General features: G+C 42.3%; 1 protein-coding gene across 1 annotated transcript; it reads left to right on the top strand.

Moving 5' to 3' along the window:
• Positions 1 to 213: 213 nt before the first annotated feature.
• LOC123182104 (RNA-binding protein 7) lies at positions 214 to 2,805 on the top strand. The gene is made up of 4 exons (XM_044594569.1): positions 214 to 433; positions 1,563 to 1,774; positions 1,993 to 2,185; positions 2,274 to 2,805. Exons 1-4 carry the CDS (start codon positions 400 to 402, stop codon positions 2,402 to 2,404), a joined length of 570 nt encoding a protein of 189 aa, XP_044450504.1. The 5' UTR covers positions 214 to 399; the 3' UTR covers positions 2,405 to 2,805.
• The last annotated feature ends 22,250 nt before the right edge of the window (positions 2,806 to 25,055 follow it).

Below are 25,055 nucleotides of genomic sequence, written 5' to 3'. Positions count from 1 at the left end.
CAGAGGTCCAATGACAGCAAGGAGCTTCACTCATGACGCGCCGCCGTCGCCGCCGCCGAGTGGAGGAGGAAGATATCATGGATTTCCACAAGGACCGGTGTGGTAAGAGTTTACTATCTTGTTAAGAGCAGCGAACAAGCGCCCACCGATACCTAGGCCCATTGACTGCTCAGCCGCCCGAGTCCACCGAGCCGCCTCGGTCGCGGCGTCGGCAGCCGAAGCCGAACCGTACCGTACCCGAACCAACTGCTAGAAATAGCGCCCAAACGCCGTGAGCCACCAACCCCCTTCCCTGTGAGCTCGTGCGTCGCGCAGCCGTCGTGTGGTAGTCGCTTCGCCCGCTTTGCTTCCCCCGGTTGGACTCCTTCCTCCGCGTCCGCCTCCCCAGATCCGGTCCCTATGGCGAGGAATCCGGGCTGTGCCGTCTACATAGGTGAGATCCCAGCCCTAATCGTGCGGTGCGGCTCTTCCTGCGAGTTTCCCCCAATTTTTTGTGGCCGTCCTGGTGGTTCGGCTTGGGATTGAGGGGGGAATTCGCTATGTTTCGTCCGAAAGTTGACGCCTTTGCGGCCGGTGCTCCTAGTGATGTGCCCCAAGTTGTGATTTTTCGGAATTGCTGTCGTTGCCCCGCAAGCAGGTTCAGCCTGATTGCGCGCTGTAGATGTTTTGATGAAGCGGGATTTCGCCCCCTTTTCGATTTGGCTGGTGTAGATTTACGCTCTATCACCCTAGTTTAGATAGTATAGTTTAATTGATTATTATGCTTGTACAGTCGGTGATTGCCTTATGTGTTGCTGTACCTAGCTCCTAGATTCGGAATATCAATTGTTCGCTGTACTATGTTTACTTGTATATTGGCAGATTAGTTAACTTGAACATGCTGATTTCCTTCTGCAACAATCATTTCTTTGGTGTTCTGGGCTCCGTGTGGTGCTTCCAATTGAAATTTCGTAAGCATGCACATAGTGAAAATCAGCATAAGCATATGCCTGCAAAACCAAATCTAATAGCAAATTGAGTCTGCTTAGTAAATGCATTATCAAGGGTTTAGATGTGTGAATGATAAGAGTTGTGAGATTGATGACCATCATGGATTAATGTTACGCATTATGGGGCTAGCCATAGAGGGCCTATTTTAGTAGCTGACAACTTTGTGTCACCGAGAGGAATTCACCACAGCTTCACTAACAATGCTTCTTGAAAGACATTGTTGTAAGGTAGAAATGAACATGCTTTTGTATCAGGGTATTCAGTGGTTTTATTTACTGTTAGGCTGTTGCAGTCCTCTAGTTCTGCTAGTGGACAGAATGTCTTTTCATGGTTGACACTGTTGCAGTACTCTACTTCTGCTATTTTTCAATGATTGTTTTTGTTCCACTTTGCCTCTCTTTTTTGCACGCCTTAATATATGTTTTTCATGGCTGACACTGTTGTAGTACTCTAGTTTCGCTATTTTTCAATGATTGTTATTGTTCCACTTTGCCCTTTTTTTTGCATGCCTAAATATAAGGAAGTAATGACCAGTACTGTATTAATTCTTCAACTATGTATTTGTTAAATAGGTAACTTGGATGAAAAGGTCTCGGAGAGGGTTTTGTATGAGATTCTTATTCAGGTAGGTCGTGTAGTAGACTTGCACATACCCCGTGACAAGGAAACTAGTCGACCCAAAGGTTTTGCTTTTGCTGAGTATGAAACAGAGGAGATTGCCCAGTATGCTGTTAGGCTGTTTTCTGGCCTTGTTCGGCTTCACAATAGAACACTTAAATTTGCGGTGCGTTCTTTTTTCTCCCTGGTTATTTAATTTGCTGTAGTATAGATTGCAGTGTGTTGTTCTTTGGGTATGGTGAATTACATTCTCTGTGAATAGTTGATTCTGGGTCCAATCCAATACCTGAGGTTCTTGGCATTACTAGGTTTCTATTTATATATTTATTTACAAAGCAGTAGCAAAAGATTCAACCCTGAAATTATGCCCTTTATTTTTGACAGATTTCTGGGCAAGACAAAGCATCTTCAAATGTCAATGTTCCTGTAACTCCTAAAATGAACCCTATACCACTATCAAATCCACCTCAACCAATGAGATTTGGTGATACTCCTGTGTCACAACATAGAGTGGTAAATGGTAGGATTGCAGGCCATGGTGTTTCTCCAAATCATTCTTATGATTTCCATTCCCAAGGTGAGAGGAGTTTCTTTTGCCATATGAAATATATGAGATATTTAATGTGAATTTTGTATTAAATCTGATGATTCCTTTTTTTCTCCAGCATCAAGTGGGGTAGCAAGTAGAGGATTAAATGATGGTACATATGAGTATAGTAGACGTGTATTTGGTTCTGTTATGAATGATGTCAGCCGTCGAGCTGACAGACAACCAGTTCCATACCCGTCCTACTAGCATACTGTGCTCCAGTGAACGAAACATCGGCCAGTGCAGCCATTGTTGTCTCAGCCCTTCCGTAGTGTCATCTGGGTACTTGCCATTACATGCATGTAAATATGGCTTATGGTAGTGAATGTGCGTGTCTGTCTGGTTGTTCTGTTGTTTTCTGCATCGTATGGAGGCCTGTCGCTGATGGTTAGGTTCCATGCCTTGTCTTCCTGATAGGTTATTGCCTCCACTAATGTCGCTGTAGTGCTTTCCCTAGTCATAGGGATGGGGTTGATGGGGTTGCAATATTCTCAGTTCAAAATATGTGAACTAGTATGTTATTTGTTGTTTGTCATGTCAGTTGGATCTGTATTATGTTGGGACATAAAATGGTAAAGAAACCCTATAAATCTGCCATCTATCTTTAATTGTTGGATCTATAATTGTTTGTTGTTGATGACCTGTTTGCTTGAGCAGTATTTGTATGGCAGCCATGTGCATCCATCCTCACTTTGGATCCAGCATTGGCTACCTCTTGCTCTCGAGTAGTCGAGCTGTACATGTTCGATTACTTGCTGCTGAGGTGCAACAGCTGTGATTTCCTGGTATGGCTTGCTGTTCTTGTTGCTGTACAAGGAAAGTTTTGCTACTTGATTTTTCAACTGGTACCATTTGTAATATTCATTGGTGGTGCATTTGCCAAATTACAAATTTGTCAGTGACCTCTTTTCAACATATATCAGAACCATCTGCTAGTCACTCCTCATTCATAATGGTAAGAGCTGTGCCATTGAGTCAGTTGGTCTGAAACCACTGAAGATGTTAGCCCTGTTAGCATGTGTAGAGGAACCCTTGAAATTCTTGTGGAATTTATCGAGTCATGAAGGACTGTGGTGCGGAACTCAAATTTTAGCAAGTGGCTAATTTTGAAAGCCAGCTGATTTAAAAGTGGCTTGCAGTGCAGGGGACGTTGCATTGCTGTAGGTAGAACCATGATTTAGCTACACATGCTGCCTATGTGGCTTAGTGCAGTATGTTGTTCATTTTTGACAGTTAGAAATGATGTGTCACCTGTTGTGGCCTACTTATAATCCTATTTCTCTCTGTACGAGCTCTGTTTTCTATTTACCTGTTTGATATGCAGAGGAACTGCACAAGCTAGACTCTGGTTACTTCACTGGCGATTGTTTCACCTCACCAGGTGGTGATGTATGTTGTTCGAAATGAAGTTGAACTTCTTTTCTTTTTGTGAGCTCCTTTATCCTGCTACCACTTGATATGCAGCGAAACTGGTGACCGCTTCATATCTGGTGAGTTGGTGGTGCTGCATCTGCTGTTAGAAACGAGTTTAACATGCCATCAGCGGCTTACAGTGCTGCCTGGATGCCATGGAGTTTGAAATCATGGTGTGCATGGAAGGACTGACCGAAGTGCTCGGGTGGATAGAGGTACCGGTGATTACGAGTCAGGGCAGTGATATGATGAGATGCACGAGCCTTGTTCAGGAGCGTCTGAGTGTCAGGAAGAGAGTTTGTGAGACATACCATACGTTGGCAAACTTTACATGCTGTATAGATTCAAAAGTCCTTTTGATCTAAGTCGTTTAGGCTAACCCTGTGTAAATAAACTCTATTTGGTGAAGTGAAATCTCTCTTTTTCTCGCACGAAAAGTGAAATGAAATAAACTCATCGTGCTTTTACTCTTTTGTGTTTCGTTTGGAACCCCATGTAACCTCGGTCAGCTATAATCGAATGATATGACAAGCAGTATAAAGAAATATAAAAGCGCTTAGATCATTACTTTACGGAGGGAGTAGTTAGCACGTTATATAAGAGCGTTTAGATCATTATTTTACGGAGGGAGTTGTTAGCACGCTAAATCCACGGAGTTGTGCTCGGCAAATCATGCGTTGTTCTCTCTTTGCTAGCCTACGTAGCCTCCGCACTCGTCTCCAACGTTGTACATCAAAATGGATACCCCAAACGAACGCTTCACGGACAACGGTAACGCAACTGGTCATCCAACCCAGTGCACCAAATGTCCCGTTTTTTTTCGAAAACAAAAAACTAAACCAAATGTCTGCGATACAGCCTCACTTTGAATCATCAACCGATAGCAATTTAACCATACATTTATATCCTAATAAAAACACCGGATGTTCAATAAGTTTTTAAAATTCATCAATCCCAAATTCAATCGTACTTGTCAAAAGTGGCCTTCATCTCAAGCTTTCTCTCCTCAAGCTTGAATTTCTTCAACGCCACCCAGGTGGGCTCCCCTTGAGCTTCATCCAAAAATGCGTCAAAGTGAAAGGCTTGCTTTCCGTCTTTTGGTACATTGCGGCAACACGTGCGGGCTATACAATGGCATGATCATCAAGTTGCAACATTGATTGAATCAAAGAAATGACCAGCACGTAGAGTAATAAGAAGCAAAATTTACGATCTTCATGACGCTCCCGTTGGCCACATTTTTTTCTGCCAGTACAATCACAGCAAAACTTCATGACGGCATTTGAAATGGTGTACCATCAATGGAGTAGTGACTTCGCATCGCAATCATGGATCACATCCAAATTATAGGACGCGTAGTGTTTGTGCTCATGAAACCAAGAATGCACATGTTGCCAAAATATCGTGTCCTTTTTGCTTGGCGGCTGCTAGGCGTCATCCGGCTGCAAATCTCACAATTAGCATCCCGCAAGACAGCCCTTGGATTTAATTATGTGTGGCCGTCGGATTCAAGCCACGTGTTCACCCTCTCGACAAGATCCAGTTGTCCTTCCCCGCGTTGATGCAACGGTTTTCGTGGAAGCAAAATCCCCACCTCCTCTACAGCTCCTCTGCACCCGCCCGAGGCCAGGGCGAGGAGGAGATCCACGCCGCCGACGCCGCGTTGCCTCTACCACAGCCGCCGCCAACGCCGCGCCGGCTCTACCACCGCCGCAGACGACTCAGCATCGCCTCTACCTCGCCGCCGTCGACGCAGCAACGCCCCCGTACACCTTCCAGCGCCATGGCAGCTCACCACATAGTTCGATCTATGTTGTCGGCCGCCATGGATCGAAGCTCCGGTGCTCCATCGAGCAGCAGGCAGGCCAGATCGGCCCCGATTCTCGCCGGCGAGCCGATTCGCCGGTCTGCAGCTGCAAGGGAGCTCCGCAATCCTCCTGTGTTCTCTGCTGAAGCATCCCGGGCAAGCTCCTCAGAAGCTTGGGTAAGTTGCAAGCTACTTGCTGACATGAAGCATGATGTTGTTTTGATTCTGCCATGTTCATAATTTTGTGTCTCTCTGATCACTGTCGTCAGAAAAAATACAGTATCAATTGCAGCATGTCTCCTTATGTTAACTTTCCAATTTCAGTTTAATAACTGCTCCAGCAATGTGCAGGGGAATGTCAACTGAAAACTGTGTATACTTGCCCTTACACTTTCAGTTTTTTTTTAAATGCAGCAAAAAAATGTTCAGGAGGAAGTCAACTGAAACCCATGTATAATTTGCTCCTTGCAGTTTCAGTTTAAGATTTGCAAAAACAAAAAATGTGCAACACGTGTGGTGAATGCTCCTAACAAAGTACAAAATCAAAGTTGAAAAAATTCACCAATATGAGCTTATTTGTAAGGCTAATGCTGCATATCTTGTGAAAAATATGAAGCACCGGTTCTATTTGACTATGTTGCATGCTTTAAGCAGTGATCCTGTTGGACAAAGTTCCTTCACTAGAAAAATGTTAGATAGAAGATGTTGCATCTAGTAGGAAAAGCCAATTTGTATTACAAAACCCAAAAATCAACTTGATTACTTTGCTTGTAGCACTGTGATTATTGTAGTAGAAGATACGGAAGCATTTTATTTAGTATTGTGAGGTGAAAACATAGAAGATGAAACAATTTGATGAAACATAGAAGCATTGGTTTCTTGCATGTTATACCTTTTTTTACTGACATTGTGATAATTTTTTTCTGCAACAACAAAAATAGGCTGCTGGTGCCGGGCGGCGACAACGACGAGGAGGCAGGGCCGGCGGCGTCGGGGCAGGGGTGGCACAGGGCGGCGCGGGACGGCGTCGGAGGCAGGGCGACGACGGCGAGGCAGAGGGGCAGCCTGGCGGCGTCGTCGGGGCGGGGAAGACGAACTAAATGAAAATTTTCACAAGTGTTGGCTTATATAGACGGAGCATTGGTCCCGGTTCATGGCACCAACCGGGACCAATGCCCCCCTTTAGTCCCGGTTGGTGCCACCAACCGGGACCAAATGTCTCTTTTCAGCAGCCCAAAGGGTGGGAAGCAGAGGCCTTTGGTCCCGGTTGGTGCCATGAACCGGTACCAATGCACCCCTTTAATCCCGGTTGATGCAACCAACCGGGATTAACGGCCTTGCACAACTGCGTGGTGGTGGGAGTTTAGTACCACCTCTCTAGCCGCACCTGTTTATAAGGTGCGGTGCGCCTGAGCTGTCGAGCTCATCTCTAAAGCAGGCTTACGGGCCTAACCCCTCTGTACATGCCTGTGGGCCTACTCAGCCTTCTGCGGGCCTGAATCCTGGCCCACCTGGTTGGTTGGGTTTCTAATCGTATTCAGGTCGTGGTGGCCCAGTAGGCGGCATTTTTTTTATTTTTTCCAATTTTTTTTTGCATTATTTCTTTTCTTTTTTTTGCTTTATTTTTTAATTCTATTTGCTTTTAGGTCACAAAAATTATAAACTTTCTGTTAGTGCCATTAGTTTTCAAATTTGATTTTTGAGTGATTTTTTCCTACTATTTATTATTACTGTGTTTTATCATTATACTCAATTTGGTAATTTTAGGTTATTTTAAATATCTATTTTAATGAAAAACAGATTTTGTTATTTTAGTTTGCTATTAAAGTTTCTAACAAAAATTTCTTTATGAAAATTCTTTTTGCCTTTAATGTTTTGAACAGAAAATTGTTAGATAATTTTAGTTGCATAAATTTTATATAATTTTAGTTTCAAAAATACTAGAGGTTTATAAAAGATTTTTAGTTGATTCCTTTTGCTTTTAGTTGCATAAATTCTTAGAAAATTCTTTTTGCTTTTAATGTTTTGAACAGAAACAAAAAGTTTCAACCTTTTTGAACTTATTTGAACTCCGGACTTTTTCTGTGTTCAAAATGGACCATTCAACCGGGACCTCATCAATTTTCAACCCTTTCTGACTTCATTTGTTATTTTTCATGCATTTACTGATTTGGTTGAGCTAAATGACCCTGAAATGGAAAAGCATTTCAAATGAACTCTGAAAAGGTTGAAAGTTGGCATGGCATCATCATTTCACCCACATAGCATGTGCAAAAAAGTAGAGAGGGTTACCGAAAAACTGGATGCACTTCGTGTACAAAACGGACAATCTCTTTCGAAGTATCAGGGTTTCATACGGAAACTCGTCTGTTACATGGATATTCTAGATCAAAGGCATCATCATAATAGTCGTGGAGAGAAAGTCTTCACTTTTTCTTTGCTTATGTCCTTTGCTTAGTGCACCGTAACCATGGATAATCTTCATCGTTTAACAGGGTGGTTGGATCAGCCTTGACTTTGAAGGGAGGAATTTCATGAAACTTTTCATAATCTTCGGACATGTCTGCCTTGCCCTCCACTCCCACGATGTCTCTTTTTCCTGAAAGAACTATGTGGCGCTTTGGCTCATTGTATGATGTGTTCGCTTCCTTATCTTTTCTTTTCTCGGTTTCGTAGACATGTCCTTCACATAGAAAACCTGCGCCACATCATTGGCTAGGATGAACGGTTCGTCTGTGTACCCAAGATTGTTCAGATCCACTGTTGTCATTCCGTACTGTGGGTCTACCTGTACCCCGCCTCCCGACAGATTGACCCATTTGCACTTAAACAAAGGGACCTTAAAATCATGTCCGTAGTCAAGTTCCCATATGTCCACTATGTAACCATAATATGTGTCCTTTCCCCTATTGGTTACTGCATCAAAGTGGACACCGCTGTTTTGGTTGGTGCTCTTTTCATCTTGGGCGATCGTGTAAAATGTATTCCCATTTATCTCGTATCCTTTGTAAGTCAATACAGTCGAAGATGGTCCCTTGGACAACGAGTACAGCTCATCACAAACAGTGGTGTCACCTCTGAGACGTGTTTCCAACCAACTGCCGAAAGTCCTGATGTGTTCACATGTAATCCAATCGTTACACTGCTCCGGGTGTTTGGAGCGCAGACTGTTCTTGTGTTCATCAACATACAGGGTCACCAAGGTAGAGTTATGTAGAACTGTGTAGTGTGCTTCAGACCAAGAATGCCCGTCCCTGCACATTATTGAGTCCCCTCCAAGCGTGCCTTTTCCAGTCAGTCTCCCCTCATACCGCGATTTATGGAGACCAATCTTATTAAGGCCAAGAATGAAGTCAACACAAAATCCAATGCCTTTGTTTGATGGCCCATGGAGATGCTTCCTTCTGGCCTAGCGCGGTTACGGACATATTTCTTTAGGACTCCCACGAACCTCTTAAAGGGGAACATATTGTGTAGAAATACGGGGCCCAGAATGACAATCTCGTCGACTAGATGAACTAGGATGTGCGTCATGATATTGAAGAAGGATGGTGGGAACACCAGCTCGAAACTGATAAGACATTGCGCCATATCACTCCTTAGCCTTGGTATGATTTCTGGATCGATCACCTTCTGAGAGATTGCATTGAGGAATGCACATAGCTTCACAATGGCTAATCAGACGTTTTTCGGTAGAAGCCCCCTCAATGCAACCGGAAGCAGTTGCGTCATAATCACGTGGCAGTCATGAGACTTTAGGTTCTGGAACTTTTTCTCTGGCATATTTATGATTCCCTTTATATTCGACGAGAAGCCAGTCGGGACCTTCATACTGAGCAGGCATTCAAAGAAGATTTCCTTCTCTTCTTTGGTAAGAGCGTAGCTGGTAGGACCTTCATACTGCTTTGGAGGCATGCTGTATTTTTCGTGCAAACGTTGCAGGTCCTCCCGTGCCTCTGGTGTATCTTTTGTCTTCCCATACACGCCCAAGAAGCCTAGCAGGTTCACGCAAAGGTTCTTCATCACGTGCATCACGTCGATTGAAGAGCGGACCTCTAGGTCTTTCCAGTAGGGTAGGTCCCAAAATATAGATTTCTTCTTCTACATGGGTGCGCGTCCCTCAGCGTCATTCGGAACAGATAGTCCGCCGGGACCCTTTCCAAAGATTATGTGTAAATCATTGACCATAGCAAGTACGTGATCACCGGTACGCATGGCAGGCTTCTTTCGGTGATCTGCCTCGCCTTTGAAATGCTTGCCTTTCTTTCGACATTGATGGTTGGTCGGAAGAAATCGACAATGGCCCAGATACACATTCTTCCTGCATTTGTCCAGGTATATACTTTCGGTGTCAGCTAAACAGTGCATGCATGCGTGGTATCCCTTGTTTGTCTGTCCTGAAAGGTTACTGAGAGCGGGCCAATCGTTGATGGTTACAAACAGCAACGCGTGCAGGTTAAATTCCTCCTGTTTGTGCTCATCCCACACACGTACACCATTTCCATTCCACAGCTGTAAAAGTTCTTCAACTAATGGCCTTAGGTACACATCAATGTCGTTGCCGGGTTGCTTAGGGCCTTGGATGAGAACCGGCATCATAATGAACTTCTGCTTCATGCACATCCAAGGAGGAAGGTTATACATACATAGAGTCACGGGCCAGGTGCTGTGATTGTTGCTCTGCTCCCCGAAAGGATTAATGCCATCTGCGCTTAAACCAAACCATACGTTCCTTGGGTCACCTGCAAACTCAGCCCAGTACTTTCTCTGGATTTTTCTCCACTGCGACCCGTCAGCGGGTGCTCTCAACTTCCCGTATTTCTTACGGTCCTCTCTGTGCCATCACATCAACTTGGCATGCTCTTCGTTTCTGAACAAACGTTTCAACCGTGGTATTATAGGAGCATACCAAATCACCTTCACAGGAACCCTCTTCCTGGGGGGCTCGCCGTCAACATCACCAGGGTCATCTCGTCTGATCTTATACCGCAATGCACCGCATACCGGGCATGCGTTCAAATCCTCGCACGCACCACGGTAGAGGATGCAGTCATTAGGGCATGCATGTATCTTCTGCACCTCCAATCCTAGAGGGCATATATACGACCTTCTTTGCTGCGTACGTACTGTCGGGCAATCCGTTATCCTTTGGAATCTTCTTCTTCAATATTTTTAGTAGCTTCTCAAATCCTTTGTCAGGCATAGCATTCTCTGCCTTCCACTGCAGCAATTCCAGTATGGTACCGAGCTTTGTGTTGCCATCTTCGCAATTGGGGTACAACCCTTTTTTGTGATCCTCTAACATGCGATCGAACTTCAGCTTCTCCTTTTGACTTTCGCACTGCCTCCTTGCATCAACAATGACCCGATGGAGATCATCATCGGGCACAATATCGTCTGGTTCCTCTTGATCTTAAGCAGCTTCCCCCGTTGCAGCATCACCGTATTCTGGGGGCACATAGTTGTCATCGTTCTCTTCTTCTTCGCTGTCTTCCATCATAACCCCTATTTCTCTGTGCCTGGTCCAAACATTGTAGTGTGGCATGAAACCCTTATAAAGCAGATGGTTGTGAAGGATTTTCCGGTCAGAGTAAGACTTCGTATTCCCACATATAGGGCATGGACAACACATAAAACCATTCTGCTTGTTTGCCTCAGCCACTTCGAGAAAATTATGCACGCCTGATACGTCTCCGTCGTATCTACTTTTCCAAACACTTTTGCCCTTGTTTTGGACTCTAACTTGCATGATTTGAATGGAACTAACCTGGACTGACGCTGTTTTCAGCAGAATTGCCATGGTGTTATTTTTGTGCAAAAATAAAAGTTCTCGGAATGACCTGAAAATCAACGGAGAATTATTTTGGAACTAATAAAAAATACTGGCGAAAGAATCAATGCCAGGGGGCCCACACCCTGTCCACGAGGGTGGGAGGCGCGCCCCCTGCCTCGTGGGCCCCCTGGAGCTCCACCGACCTCAACTCCAACTCTATATATTCACGTTCGGGGAGAAAAAAAATCAGAGAGAAGGATTCATCGCGTTTTACGATATGGAGCCGCCACCAAGCCCTAATCTCTCTTGGGAGGGCTGATCTGGAGTCCGTTCGGGGCTCCGGAGAGGGGAACCCGTCGCCGTCGTCATCATCAACCATCCTCCATCACCAATTTCATGATGCTCACCGCCGTGCGTGAGTAATTCCATCGTAGGCTTGCTGGACGGTGATGGATTGGATGAGATTTATCATGTAATCGAGTTAGTTTTGTTAGGGTGGATCCCTAGTATCCACTATGTTCTGAGATTGATGTTGCTATGACTTTTCTATGCTTAATGCTTGTCACTAGGGCCCGAGTGCCATGATTTCAGATCTGAACCTATTATGTTTTCATGAATATATGTGAGTTCTTGATCCTATCTTGCAAGTCTATAGTCACCTACTATGTGTTATGATCCGGCAACCCCGAAGTGACAATAATCGGGACCACTCCCGGTGATGACCATAGTTTGAGGAGTTCATGTATTCACTATCTGTTAATGCTTTGGTCCGGTACACTATTAAAAGGAGGCCTTAATATCCCTTAGTTTCCAATAGGACCCCGCTGCCACGGGAGCGTAGGACAAAAGATGTCATGCAAGTTCTTTTCCATAAGCACGTATGACTATATTCGGAATACATGCCTACATTACATTGATGAATTGGAGCTAGTTCTGTGTCACCCTATGTTATAACTGTTGCATGAATAATCGCATCCGGCAAAATTATCCATCACCGATCCAATGCCTACGAGCTTTTCACATATTGCTCTCTGCTTAGTTACTTTACCGTTGCCACTGTTACAATTACTACAAAACTGCTGTCACTGTTACCTTTGCTACCGTTACCGTTACTTCCATACTACTTTGCTACTAAATACTTTCCTGCAGATATTAAGTTATCCAGGTGTGGTTGAATTGACAACTCAACTGCTAATACTTGAGAATATTCTTTGGCTCCCCTTGTGTCGAATCAATAAATTTGGGTTGAATACTCTACCCTCGAAAACTGTTGTGATCCCCTATACTTGTGGGTTATCAAGACTATTTTCTGGCGCCGTTGTCGGGGAGCATAGCTCTATTCTTTGAGTCACTTGGGATTTATATCTGCTGGTCACTATGAGGAACTTGAAAGATGAAAAAACCAAAATTTATCCCTCAACTACGAGGGGAGGTAAGGAACTGCCATCTAGCTCTGCACTTGATTCACCTTCTGTTTTGAGTAAGCTTGCGACATCTAAACCTGCTTCTGCTATTAATTCTGATATGTTGCATGTTATTAATGATGCCACTTCTGCTATGCATGATACTTATGACGAAACTACTTCCATGCTTGATACTACTGTGCCACTAGGTGAATTTCTTGATGAACAACTTGCTAGGGCTAGAGAGAATGAAATTATTGAAACTGATAATATTGATGAAAGTGATGATGAAGATTCTCCCCCTAGATATGAATTGCCTGTTGTGCCTAAGGGTTATGTTATGGATGAAGAAACTGCTAGAGATTTTCTTGCTTGCAATGATAGAAGTGATCTTAAGAAATTATTAGCTAAGTTTAAAGAAAAAACTCTGAATGCTAGAATGAAATATGACCCTGCTTATGCTACTTCACCTATCTTTGTTACTGATAAGGATTACGATTTCTCTGTCGATCCTGAGATAATTACTTTGGTTAAATCTGATCCTTTCTATGGCTATGAATCTGAAACTGTTGTGGCACATCTTACTAAATTAAATGATATAGCCACACTATTCACTAATGATGAGAAAACTCGCTACTATTATATCCTTAAATTATTTCCGTTCTCATTAAAGGGTGATGCTAAGACATGGTTTAATTCTCTTGATCCTGGTTGTGTGCGTAGTCCCCGGGATATGATTTACTACTTCTCTGCTAAATATTTCCCCGCTCATAAGAAACAAGCTGCTTTAAGGGAAATATATAATTTTGTGCAAATTGAAGAAGAGAGTCTCCCACAAGCTTGGGGGAGGCTTCTCCAATTACTTAATGCTTTGCCTGATCATCCTCTCAAGAAAAATGAAATACTTGATATCTTTTATAATGGACTAACCTATGCTTCGAGAGACCACCTGGATAGTTGTGCTGGTTGTGTTTTCAGGGAAAGAACTATTGATCAAGATGAAATTCTATTGAATAATATGTTGACAAATGAAAATAATTGGACACTTCCTGAACCAACTCCTAAGCCAACTCCAAAGAAAAGGGGTGTTCTATTTCTCATTCCTAAAGATATGCAAGAGGCAAAGAAATCTATGAAAGAAAAAAGTATAAAAGCTGAAGATGTTAAGAATTTACCTCCTCTTGAAGAAATACATGGTCTTAATTTACCGCCTGTTGAAGAAATACATGGTGTTGATAACCCGACACAGGTAGTAAAGGTAAATTCTCTCTATAGATATGATAAAGCTGAAATCCCTCCTACTAAGTTTGCTAGCCAATGTTTCGATGAGTTTGATAACTTTATGGTTAAGCAAGAAGATTTTAATGCTTATTTTGGTAGACAACTGAAACGCAATGCTTATATGATTGAACACTTGAGTGATTATATGTCTAGAGTTAAAGGTGAACTCAAACTCATTAGTAAACATGCTTCTATGGTTGCCACTCAAGTTGAACAAGTACTTAATGCTCAGAATGATTTGCTCAATGAATTGAATAGTAAGAATAATGATTTTGTCGTTAGAGTTGCAACTAGAGGGGGTAAAGTGACTCAGGAACCTTTGTATCCCGAGGGCGACCCTAAGAGAATTGAGCAAGATTCTCAGAGAACTAATGTTGATGCACCTAGTTCTTCTAAGAAGAAGAAAAAGAAAAATGATAGGACTTTGCATGCTTCTAGTGAACCTGTTGTTGACACACCTGAGAATCCCAATGATATTTCTCTTTCTGATGCTGAAACACAATCTGGTAATGAACATGAACCTAGTGATAGTGATAATGATGATGTTCATGTTGATGCTCAACCTAGCAATGATAATGATGTAGAGATTGAACCTGCTGTTGATCTTGATAACCCACAATCAAAGAATCAACGTTATGATAAGAGAGACTTTGTTGCTAGGAAGCATGGTAAAGAAAGAGAGCCATGGGTTCAGAAACCCATGCCTTTTCCTCCTAAACCATCCAAGAAAAAGGATGATGAGGATTTTGAGCGCTTTGCTGAAATGATTAGACCTATCTTTTTGCGTATGTGTTTGACTGATATGCTCAAAATAAATCCTTATGCTAAGTACATGAAAGAAATTGTTACTAATAAAAGAAAGATACCGGAAGCTGAAATTTCCACCATGCTTGCTAATTATACTTTTAAGGGTGGAATACCAAAGAAGTTAGGAGATCCAGGAGTACCCACTATACCATGCTCCATTAAAAGAAACTATGTTAAAACTGCTTTATGTGATCTTGGAGCCGGTGTTAGTGTTATGCCTCTCTCTTTATATTGTAGACTTGATTTGAATAAGTTGACACCTACTGAAATATCTTTGCTAATGGCCGATAAATCAACCGCTATACCTGTCGGTATTTGTGAGGATGTGCCTGTTGTGGTTGCAAACGTTACTATTTTAACGGACTTTGTTATTCTTGATATTCCCGAGGACGAAAGTATGTCGATTATTCTTGGTAGACCCTTTTTGAATACTGCATGGGCTGTTATTGATTGCAACAAAGGCAATGTCACTTTTCATGTTAATGGTAATGAGCATACGGTATACTTTCCGAGGAAACAACCTCAGGTTCATAGCATAAACTCTATTGGAAAAATTCCATCGATTATTTTTGGAGGTTTTGAATTTCCTCTCCCTACTGTCAAAAAGAGATATGATATTCTTATTATTGGGGATGTGCATATCCTCGTTGAGGTAACCTAGTGCTATTTCGAAAATTCTCCGATTTCATGTGATTCGGAATGAGTTTGTTAACAAGACTTGACCAACCTTGTTAGTGGATTCCTTTTGATGAGCATGAGATGGATGAAGTTAGAAAGCACAACTCTCTATACCCTCCTTTTACTTTCTTTTATTTAGATTAAATAAAGCAAAAATAGTATTTTCTGTCTGTTTTCTGAATTATCTTTGCAATAAAAAATGCCCAGCTAGGGGCGTTAAACGATAGCGCTTGTTGGGAGGCAACCCAATTTTATTTTTGTCCCTTGCTTTTTGTTCCTGTTTAGTAATAAATAATTCATCTAGCCTCTTGTTAGATGTGGTTTTATGTTTTAATTACTGTTTGTGCCAAGTAAAACCTATAGGATCTTCTTGGGTGATAATTATTTGATCTTGCTGAAAAAGACAGAAACTTTCTGCTCACGAAAACAATTATTAAAAATCACCAGAAAGTGATAAAATAATGATTCCAATTGCAGTACATCAATAATAAAATTATCTAGGTCTTCCTATTTTGGTAGATTTTTCTGAGTAACAGAAGTTTGCGTTTGATACAGATTACTACAGACTGTTCTGTTTTTGACAGATTCTGTTTTTCGTGTGTTGCTTGCTTATTTTGATGAATCTATGGCTAGTATCGGGGGGTGTGAACCATAGAGAAGTTGGAATACAGTAGGTTTAACACCAATATAAATAAATAATGAGTTCATTACCGTACCTTAAAGTGGTGGTTTGTTTTATTTCGCTAACGGAGCTCATGAGATTTTCTGTTGAGTTTTGTGTTGTGAAGTTTTCAAAGTTTTTGGGTAAAGATTTGATGGATTTTGGAATAAGGAGTGGAACCCCGAGGATCCTCCTCAGTACACTGGAGAGGACCACTTTGACCCATGGGCATATACCAACTTAGGCCAAAAGCCTAAGCTTGGGGGAGTACGTATTTCTCACCGAGATTACATTTATATTCACCCACTCATGCTAGTTGTCGGTGCTCATACTTTTTCATTGTACTATCCATGCTAGTTTATTTTCTTTTTCATGCTTTCTTCTTGTGTGTTTGAAAAACCTTAAGAAAAACAAAAAAAAATTAGTTGTAGCTTTTAGCTAGTTTACTTTCTTGCTTGTAGTAGTAGTAATTAAAAGAAAACCCAAAAATATTTCTTGTTCTTCTTTTGCTTGTTGGGAGCTTTCCCGTGTAAATAGTTTTATTTTATTTCTTTTCTTTGGGGGTCGATAGGAGAAGACCATGATGAAATTGTTGAAGTGGCTCTTATATGCATTATTGTTGATTTAACCAAGAGCCCATATTGCCTTGTCTTCTCCTGTTTATTGAATGCTTGCAGATTTCAGCTTAGTCCAATGCACGTGCACTATTATTATTATTCACATCGTTCGGTCATGCAAGTGAAAGGCAATTATGACGATATATGATGGACTGATTGAGATGAGAGAAGCTGGTATGAACTCGACCTCTCATGTTTTTGTAAATATGATTAGTTCATCGTTCCCGATTCAGCCTATTATGAATAAACATGTTTGCAATGACAATTAGAGATTATAGTTTCTTATGCCATGCTTAATCAGCTAGGAGTTTATAATGGTTTACCTTGCGTGCTAGCATGCTATTAAAATGGTTGTGATGTGGTATGATAGGGTGGTATCCTCCTTTGAATGATTCGAGTGACTTGACTTGGCACATGTTCACGCATGTAGTTGAAACAAAATCAACATAGCCTCCACGATATTTATGTTCATGGTGGATTATATCCTACTCATGCTTGCACTCAATGTTTATTAATTTTAATGCATGTTCATGACTGTTGTCGCTCTCTAGCTGGTCGCTTCCCAGTCTTTTGCTAGCCTTCACTTGTACTAAGCGGGAATACTGCTTGTGCATCCAATTCCATAAACCCCAAAGTTATTCCATATGAGTCCACCATACCTTCCTATATGCGGTATCTACCTGCCGTTCCAAGTAAATTTGTATGTGCCAAACTCTAAACCTTCAAATGAAATTCCGCTTTGTATGCTCGAATAGCTCATGTATCAACTAGGGCTGTCTGTATCTTCCATGCTAGGCGGGTTATTCTCAAGAGGAGTGGACTCCGCTCCTCACTCACGAGAAAATGGCTGGTCACCGGGATGCCCAGCCCCATGCATTATGCAAATCAAATCAAAATAATGCAAACAAAACTCCCCCAGGATTGTTGTTAGTTGGACGGTACCCGTTGTTTTGGACCAGCCGTGGAGTGTGCTTGTTGGTGGCGGGGGAGTATAAACTTTACCATTTTGTTTGAGAACCGCCTATAATGTGTGTAGCATGGAAGATATCGAGATCTCTCGGTTTTTATGTTGACAATGAAAGTATACCACTCAAAATATTATTTATCTCTATTTCAAAACCGAGCTCTGGCACCTCTACAAATCGCTGCTTCCCTCCGTGAAGGGCCTATCTATTTACTTTTATGTTGAGTCATCACCCTCTTATTAAAAAGCACCAGCTGGAGAGCACCGCTATCATTTGCATTCATTACTATTAATTTATATTGGGTATGACTGGATCTCTTTTACCATGAATTACAATGTTTAGTCAGTCCTTGATCTTTAAAGGTGCTCTGCATTTATGTTTTGCGGTCCCAGAAAGGGCTAGTGAGATACCATCTTGTTATATCATATTTATGATTGTTTTAAGAAAGTGTTGTCATCCGAGACTTATTATTATTGCTCGCTAGTTGATTATGCCATTGATATGAGTAAACATGAGACCTAAGTGTTATTGTGAATATGGTTAGTCATAATCTTTGCTGAAAACTTGAATGCTGGCTTTACATATTTACAACAACAAGAGCAAACAGAGTTTGTAAAAGTTTTTCTTTATCACTTTCAGTTTGTCAACTGAATTACTTGAGGACAAGCAAAGGTTTAAGCTTGGGGGAGTTGATACGTCTCCGTCATATCTACTTTTGCAAACACTTTTGCCCTTGTTTTCGACTCTAACTTGCATTATTTGAAAGGAACTAACCCGGACTGACGCTGTTTTCAGCAGAATTGCCATGGTGTTATTTTTGTGTAGAAAAAAGTTCTCGGAATGACCTGAAAATCAACGGAGAATTATTTTGGAATTAATCAAAAATACTGGCGAAATAATCAAGGCCAGGGGGCCCACACCCTGTCCACGAGGGTGGGAGGCGCGCCTGCCCCCCTGGGCGCGTCCCCCTGCCTCGTGGGCCCCTGGAGCTCCACCGACCTCAACTCCAACTCTATATATTCACGTTCGGAGAGAAAAAAATCAGAGAGAAGGATTCATCGCGTTTTACGATACGGAGCCGCCGCCACGCCCTAATCTCTCTTGGGAGGGCTGATCTGGAGTCCGTTCGGGGCTCCGGAGAAGGGAATCCGTCGCCGTCGTCATCATCAACCATCCTCCATCACCAATTTCATGATGCTCACCGCCGTGCGTGAGTAATTCCATCGTAGGCTTGCTGGACGGTGATGGGTTGGATAAGATTTATCATGTAATCGAGTTAGTTTTGTTAGGGTTTGATCCCTAGTATCCACTATGTTCTGAGATTGATGTTGCTATGACTTTTCTATGCTTAATGCTTGAAATTAGAGCCGAGTGCCATGATTTCAGATATGAACCTATTATGTTTTCATGAATATATGTGAGTTCTTGATCCTATCTTGCAAGTCTATAGTCACCTACTATGTGTTATGATCCGGCAACCCCGAAGTGACAATAATCGGGACCACTCCCAGTGATGACCATAGTTTGAGCAGTTCATGTATTCACTATGTGTTAATGCTTTGATCCAGTACTCTATTAAAAGGAGGCCTTAATATCCCTTAGTTTCCAATAGGACCCCGCTGCCACGGGAGGATAGGACAAAAGATCTCATGGAAGTTCTTTTCCATAAGCACGTATGACTATATTCGGAATACATGCCTACATTACATTGATGAATTGGAGCTAGTTCTGTGTGAAAGGACATGCAGTGCCCCCATGTGTGGTTTTGGTAATTGATGACATTCTCTATGGACTAATGGTTGCATTGAGTTATATTTGAAGGATTTGTCCATAGGCATTTCTTGAAGTCCATGTGTTGGTTTCAAGGAGTTTATGTGTTGACCAAGGTGCTATTAAGGAATTATCCAAAGATTGGTCATATGAGTGTTGAGCTTATTGCAAGCATGTCTTGAAGAAGAATATTGTGTGATCATTCAAGTTTACCTTCAAGACATCATCCAAACGAAGAGAGTTGGAAAGATTCAAGGTTGATCAAGACTAAGTCAAGAGTGAATCAAGTTGATCAACTCACAAAGCGTAAAAGATGTACCGATAGGGATCAAGTGATCCCATGGTATGGTAAGCATTGTCCATTGCACTTTTTGTACTAACCCATGGTCTATGTGAGAGTTTTATGTGGGGTTAGGTACGTGTCCATGGGCTTGCGTCAAGTGGAAGATATCATACAACCCATGGAAAGGATGACATCAAGTGGTGATCGTCATCAAGATTGCCGTGTGCAAGTTCAGGTGGAGCATCACGAAGATATCAAGTTCTTGAAGCTTGCCATCCATTGTGGTGTCAATGGACTTGTGAAGATGTGCCGAAGAGTGGCTCACCCATAGTGGAGTATGGGGGAGCAATCATCTAGTCTCCATCGACCCAACGCAATCAAGAAAGGTGGTCCATCTTAAGGAGGACAAGATCGTCATCATCTAGCTCAAGTGGATCATGTGCAAGGCAAAGGTTTGCCCTTGATAGGTTTTCTATTTTACCGGTCTCATGGTGGTAGTTGGGAGACCGGGTTATAGGATCGTTTGCCGTACTATCAAGGGGGGCTCTCAAGTTGGTAGCTTGATCGTATCGTTAGTAGAGAGCTCAAACCATTGCATCCTTGCATCATGTTTCTTGGTTCTTGTTTGGTTCTCTTTGTGAGTCTTAGAGCTTATGTTCATCTTGATGACAAGATCGAGTTCATCGAAAACGGAGTTCACATGCCTCTTCTATTGCGTTTTCGGTGTTGTAGTTTTTACCGGTCTTATTCGAGGAAGGGTTCTCACCATTTTCTCTTGGGCCTTTTCTAATTTGCTTTTTATTGTTATTTCTATCAAGATTGTGTTAGCCCTTGTCGCTAGCTTTCCAACAAACTTGGTTTCGTCGAATTCGGAGTCCGTTTGCAGAAGTTGTGGTAGTTTTGGTGTTCTGAAAAGGCTGCAGCGGTACTACCGCGGACAGGAGCGGATGTAATTTTTTACTACCGCTCTTGGGAGCGGTACTACCGCGGCTACTTCCGTGGCTACTTCCGCTCCGGACCAAAAACTCGTCACAAGTCCAGCGGTGGTAGGCACGGATGTATTTTTTTAGTACCGCTCGCAAGCAGTAGTACCGCTACCCTTAGAGGTAGTACCGCTACCCCTAGCGGTAGTACCGTGAGGACGAGCGGTAGTACCGCTCTGTGCGGGCTGTGAGCATAACGGTTGGATTTTTCCCCACCTATAAAAGGGGGTCTTCTTCCCCAATAAACCTTATCCTTTGAGCTCGTGTTCTTCCCCCATTGTTGACCTTCTTCGAGCTTGCTAACTCTCAATCCCTCCATGGATTCTTGCTAGTTTTTGAGGGAAAAGAGAGAGGAGATCTAGATCCACATTTCCACCAATCACTTTCTCCTCTATGTGAGGGGAACCCCTTGGATCTAGATCTTGGAGTTCTTGGTGTTCTCCTTCTTGTTCTTCCTCTCTTTTTCCTCCCTAGCATTAGTTGCTTCGGTGGGATTTGAGAGAGAAGGACTTGGGCACTCCGTGTACCCTTGCCATTGCATTTGGTGCATCGGTTTGAGTTCTCCACGGTGATACGTGGAAGTTACAAGTTGAGAAGCTTATTACTCTTGGGTGCTTGGTACCCTTGAGCTTGTTCCTCTTGGGTGCTTGGGCGCCCTAGACGGTTGGTGGTGTTCGGAGCTCAATCATTGTGGTGTAAAGCTCCGGGCAAGCGTCGGGGTCTCCAATTAGGTTGTGGAGATCGCCCCGAGCAATTTGACGGGTACCGGTGACCGCCCCCAAGGGTTGCCAAAGTGTATGGGTTCGGTGACCGCCCCCAAGGGTTGCCATTTGTACGGGTTCGGTGACCGCCCTCAAGGGTCCCTTAGTGGAATCACGGCATCTTGCATTGTGCGAGGGCGTGAGGAGATTACGGTGGCCCTAGTGGCTTCTTGGGGAGCATTGTGCCTCCACACCGCTCCAAACGGAGATTAGCATCCGCAAGGGTGTGAACTTCGGGATACATCATCGTCTCCGCGTGCCTCGGTTATCTCTTACCCGAGCCCTTTACCTATGCACTTTACTTTGTGATAGCCATATTGTTTCTTGTCATATATCTTGCTATCACCTAAGTAGTTTTTCTTGCTTAGCATAAGTTGTTGGTGCACATAGGTGAGCCTAGTTGTTGTAGGTTTTGTGCTTGACAAATTAACCGCTAGGTTTATTCCGCATTTGTTCAAGCCTCAACCGTAATTATTTTAAAGCGCCTATTCACCCCCCTCTAGGCGACATCCACGATCTTTCAATTGGTATCAGAGCCTCGTCTCTCTTTATAGGGCTTAACCGCCTAGAGACTAAGGATGTCACTAGGGGTTTAGGATTCTCTGACACTCTTAGTTTCAATGGCACAAATTTTGATGTTTGGGTAATTCGCATGCTTAATCTCTTTAGGGTCATGGACCCAAATTTAGAGCGAATTGTAGATATGGGTTTTTCTCCTCCAAAGGATCCCCAAAGATTATCTTTAGAGGATGAGAAAAACTCTTATCTCAATGCTCAAGCTTCTAATGTGCTTTTCGATGCTTTGAGCAATGTAGTTATATTTCAACTCATGCCGTTCGGGATGCTCATGAGTTGTGGACAAAGCTTCAAGATAAATATGGCGTGTCCAAGTTTTGTGGGGATGATTGTTCTCCCTCCACCTCCGGCCGTGTTGCTTTCTTACTTCACCTACATGTGGATTTCCACAAGGTAATGTTATGGTGAGTAGTGGTGTTCATTGCAATGATGATAGTGTGCTTATCGTTGATGATTCCTTCATCACTATCTTATTGCAATGCTCCATCTTTGGACTTTAACACTTCGAGCACTCTAAATGTTTCACATGCTTGTGTTGATAGTCCTTGCATATCATGTAGAAATTGCTTTACTAAATCTCATGATGATATGCTTGCTATGTCTTGTTGCCATGATAAAATGCATCTATTTCCTCGAATTGTTGTGCTAACAATGTAGAGAAAACCCAACACCCCATGGAACAAGATGTGGTCTTGAATGGTGCCTCAAGGGATCCTACATCATCATCGATTGCGTTTTGCCTTATGGCTAAGGCTTCAAAGGTATCTCCCACTTTGAATCCCAATATATCTTGTGATGATATTGATGATGACAAGAGTGATGATGATGATGTTGATAGTGATGAAGAGAATGATAATGTTGCCTCCTTAAAAATTAAGGGGGAAATGATTTTTAAAGCTCTTCATAAGAATAAAATTACTCGTTCCAACTTCATGGAAATCATGTATATTGCTATTGAGGGCAAGAAATATATTGATGAGTTGGAATCTCATCTTGAGGAGCATGAGGTCACCATTGACAAAATGGAAGGTCATGAGCGTGATTACGCTAATGAGATTGCGGACCTCTCCCAAGCTCTTGAACTTGAACAAACCACCAAGGAATCTCTTGAGGAGACTTTTGCTCTAGAATTATCTAGAGTGAAGGAATCTCATGATAGAGCTCTTGAGGTGGCCAATGTTTTTAAAACTAAAAATGCTAAGCTTGAAGTTGCTCATGCTAGACTCCTTGAGGATTTTGAGCACCTCGAAAATGGCTCAAGGGTCATTAAGGGTGAGCTCATCAAACTCACCGAGTCTCATGCTCAACTTGAAGCTTCGTATTCAAAAGAGCTTGCCAAGTTGTCTTCTCCTCTTGTTGTTAATGATGATGCTTGTGCTACTAACTCTATCTCTTGTGAAGCATCCATATTGAAGGAGAATGTTGAGCTAAGGGCTCAACTTGAGTTGCTATCTAGCAATTATGGGATGTTGGAAGAAAATCATGTGAAGCTCTCAAGCTCTCATGATGATCTTCTAGTATCCCATAATGTGCTAAAGATAGCTCATGAGGCCATGATTGCTAAGGTAACATCTAGTGAGCCTCATGTGGATACTAGCACTACTTCTAGTCAAAATGCTATTTTGCCATGTGCTAGTCCTTGTAATTCATCTACTCACAACATTGGAACATCTTGTGATGAATTGCTTTCCTTGCCTTGTTTCTCTAATGATGAAGCTTATACTTTCTCTAGTGCTTGTGTTGAGACTAACCATGTAGAGGAAATCAAATAGCTCAAGGCCCAAGTCACTTCTTTGAAGAAAGATTTGGAAAAGTGTCATGAAGGGAAGGCCACACTCAACAATATCTTGAGTGTACAAAAATCCCCCAATGATAAAGGTGGACTTGGATTCAACTCCAGTAAGAAGAAGAAGTCCAAGAGCAACAACAAGAAGGGCCAAAAACAAGTCAAGAATTCGGCCAAGATCATTTGCTTCAAGTGCAAAATTGAAGGGCATCATGTTAGATCTTGCCCTTTGAAGAAGAAGGCCATTAGTTACAAGCAACAAGGGAAGCGGCCACAAGTTCACTCTCATTCTCAACCTCAAGTTGAAGAAATGCCTCTTCCCAAGAAACCTCAAGCTAATGCTTCTCAAGTTGAGAAATTAAGTGAGAAGATAGTGAAGAGTAGACGTTGCTACCTATGTCGCGAGAAAGGTCACCTTGCTTCCTCATGCACTAGTGGTAACTTATCCAACCCAATTATTATTGATGATATCTATTCTCTTGGGAAGGACAAGGTTGGCAATGTGTTTGCTAAATTTGTTGGTACTCAAAGTGGTGTCAAGAAAAGAACCATTTGGGTAGCCAAGCCTATTGTGACTAACCTCTCAGGACCCAACTTGGTTGGGGACCAACTAGCTCAAACTTGATCAATAGGTGTTGTTGGAGGGCATTGGAGACTTGCCTACATTATGAAGAATTAAGGGAACTTCATCACTCTTATTGTCTCAAGCCAAGTCAATTGAATTATCAAGTTTATATCTTATATCCAATGTGCCTCCTTGCGGCAACTTGTACTTAAATTTCTTACATTGAAAGTTACTTGCCCCCTTGCATGTTTTGGTTTTGTTCCTTGCATGTGTTTGTATATGATGTGTCTCCAAATTGCTTATGTGTATGTTGGTTTGCACATCATGTACATGTGTGTCGTACGTTGAGCATTTGTGCATCTTGTTCGTATCTTAGTTGGCTCTTGTGAGAGATTAATGGAATATCCCATTGTTGGGGAGTGACGTGCTTTGTGCACCTCACAATCCTATAAATCTGTGTACATGATTAATACCATCTAGTATTGATATTACAAGATTATCTAGTTGCTATGTGGTATGTATTCTCATGAGAAATTCAAATTCTAAATAGTCCATTAGTTATCTCTTGTTGGATCCTTTTAATTGCTTCTTGTCTATCTTTAATTGGTATCACATTATGGGGGAGTAATATGTTATGTGCATATTACAAGCCTAGAAAATGTGTACATTTGAGATATTGTCACCTAGAATTGATATTGTAAATTATCTTGTTCCTAGGTGGCATGTTAG

This window comes from Triticum aestivum, chromosome 1D (genome assembly GCF_018294505.1).
Source record: "Triticum aestivum cultivar Chinese Spring chromosome 1D, IWGSC CS RefSeq v2.1, whole genome shotgun sequence".
Classification (NCBI taxonomy): Eukaryota; Viridiplantae; Streptophyta; class Magnoliopsida; order Poales; family Poaceae; genus Triticum; species Triticum aestivum.
This window is presented reverse-complemented; position numbering and strand designations above follow the sequence as displayed.

Bases quoted from the DNA above. Each gene is read 5' to 3' on its own strand.
- LOC123182104 (XM_044594569.1), top strand. From the start codon at position 400: ATGGCGAGGAATCCGGGCTGTGCCGTCTACATAG. The intron at 1,775-1,992 runs GTGCGTTCTTTT...TATTTTTGACAG, and splicing joins ATAGAACACTTAAATTTGCG to ATTTCTGGGCAAGACAAAGC. The intron at 2,186-2,273 runs GTGAGAGGAGTT...TTTTTTCTCCAG, and splicing joins TTATGATTTCCATTCCCAAG to CATCAAGTGGGGTAGCAAGT.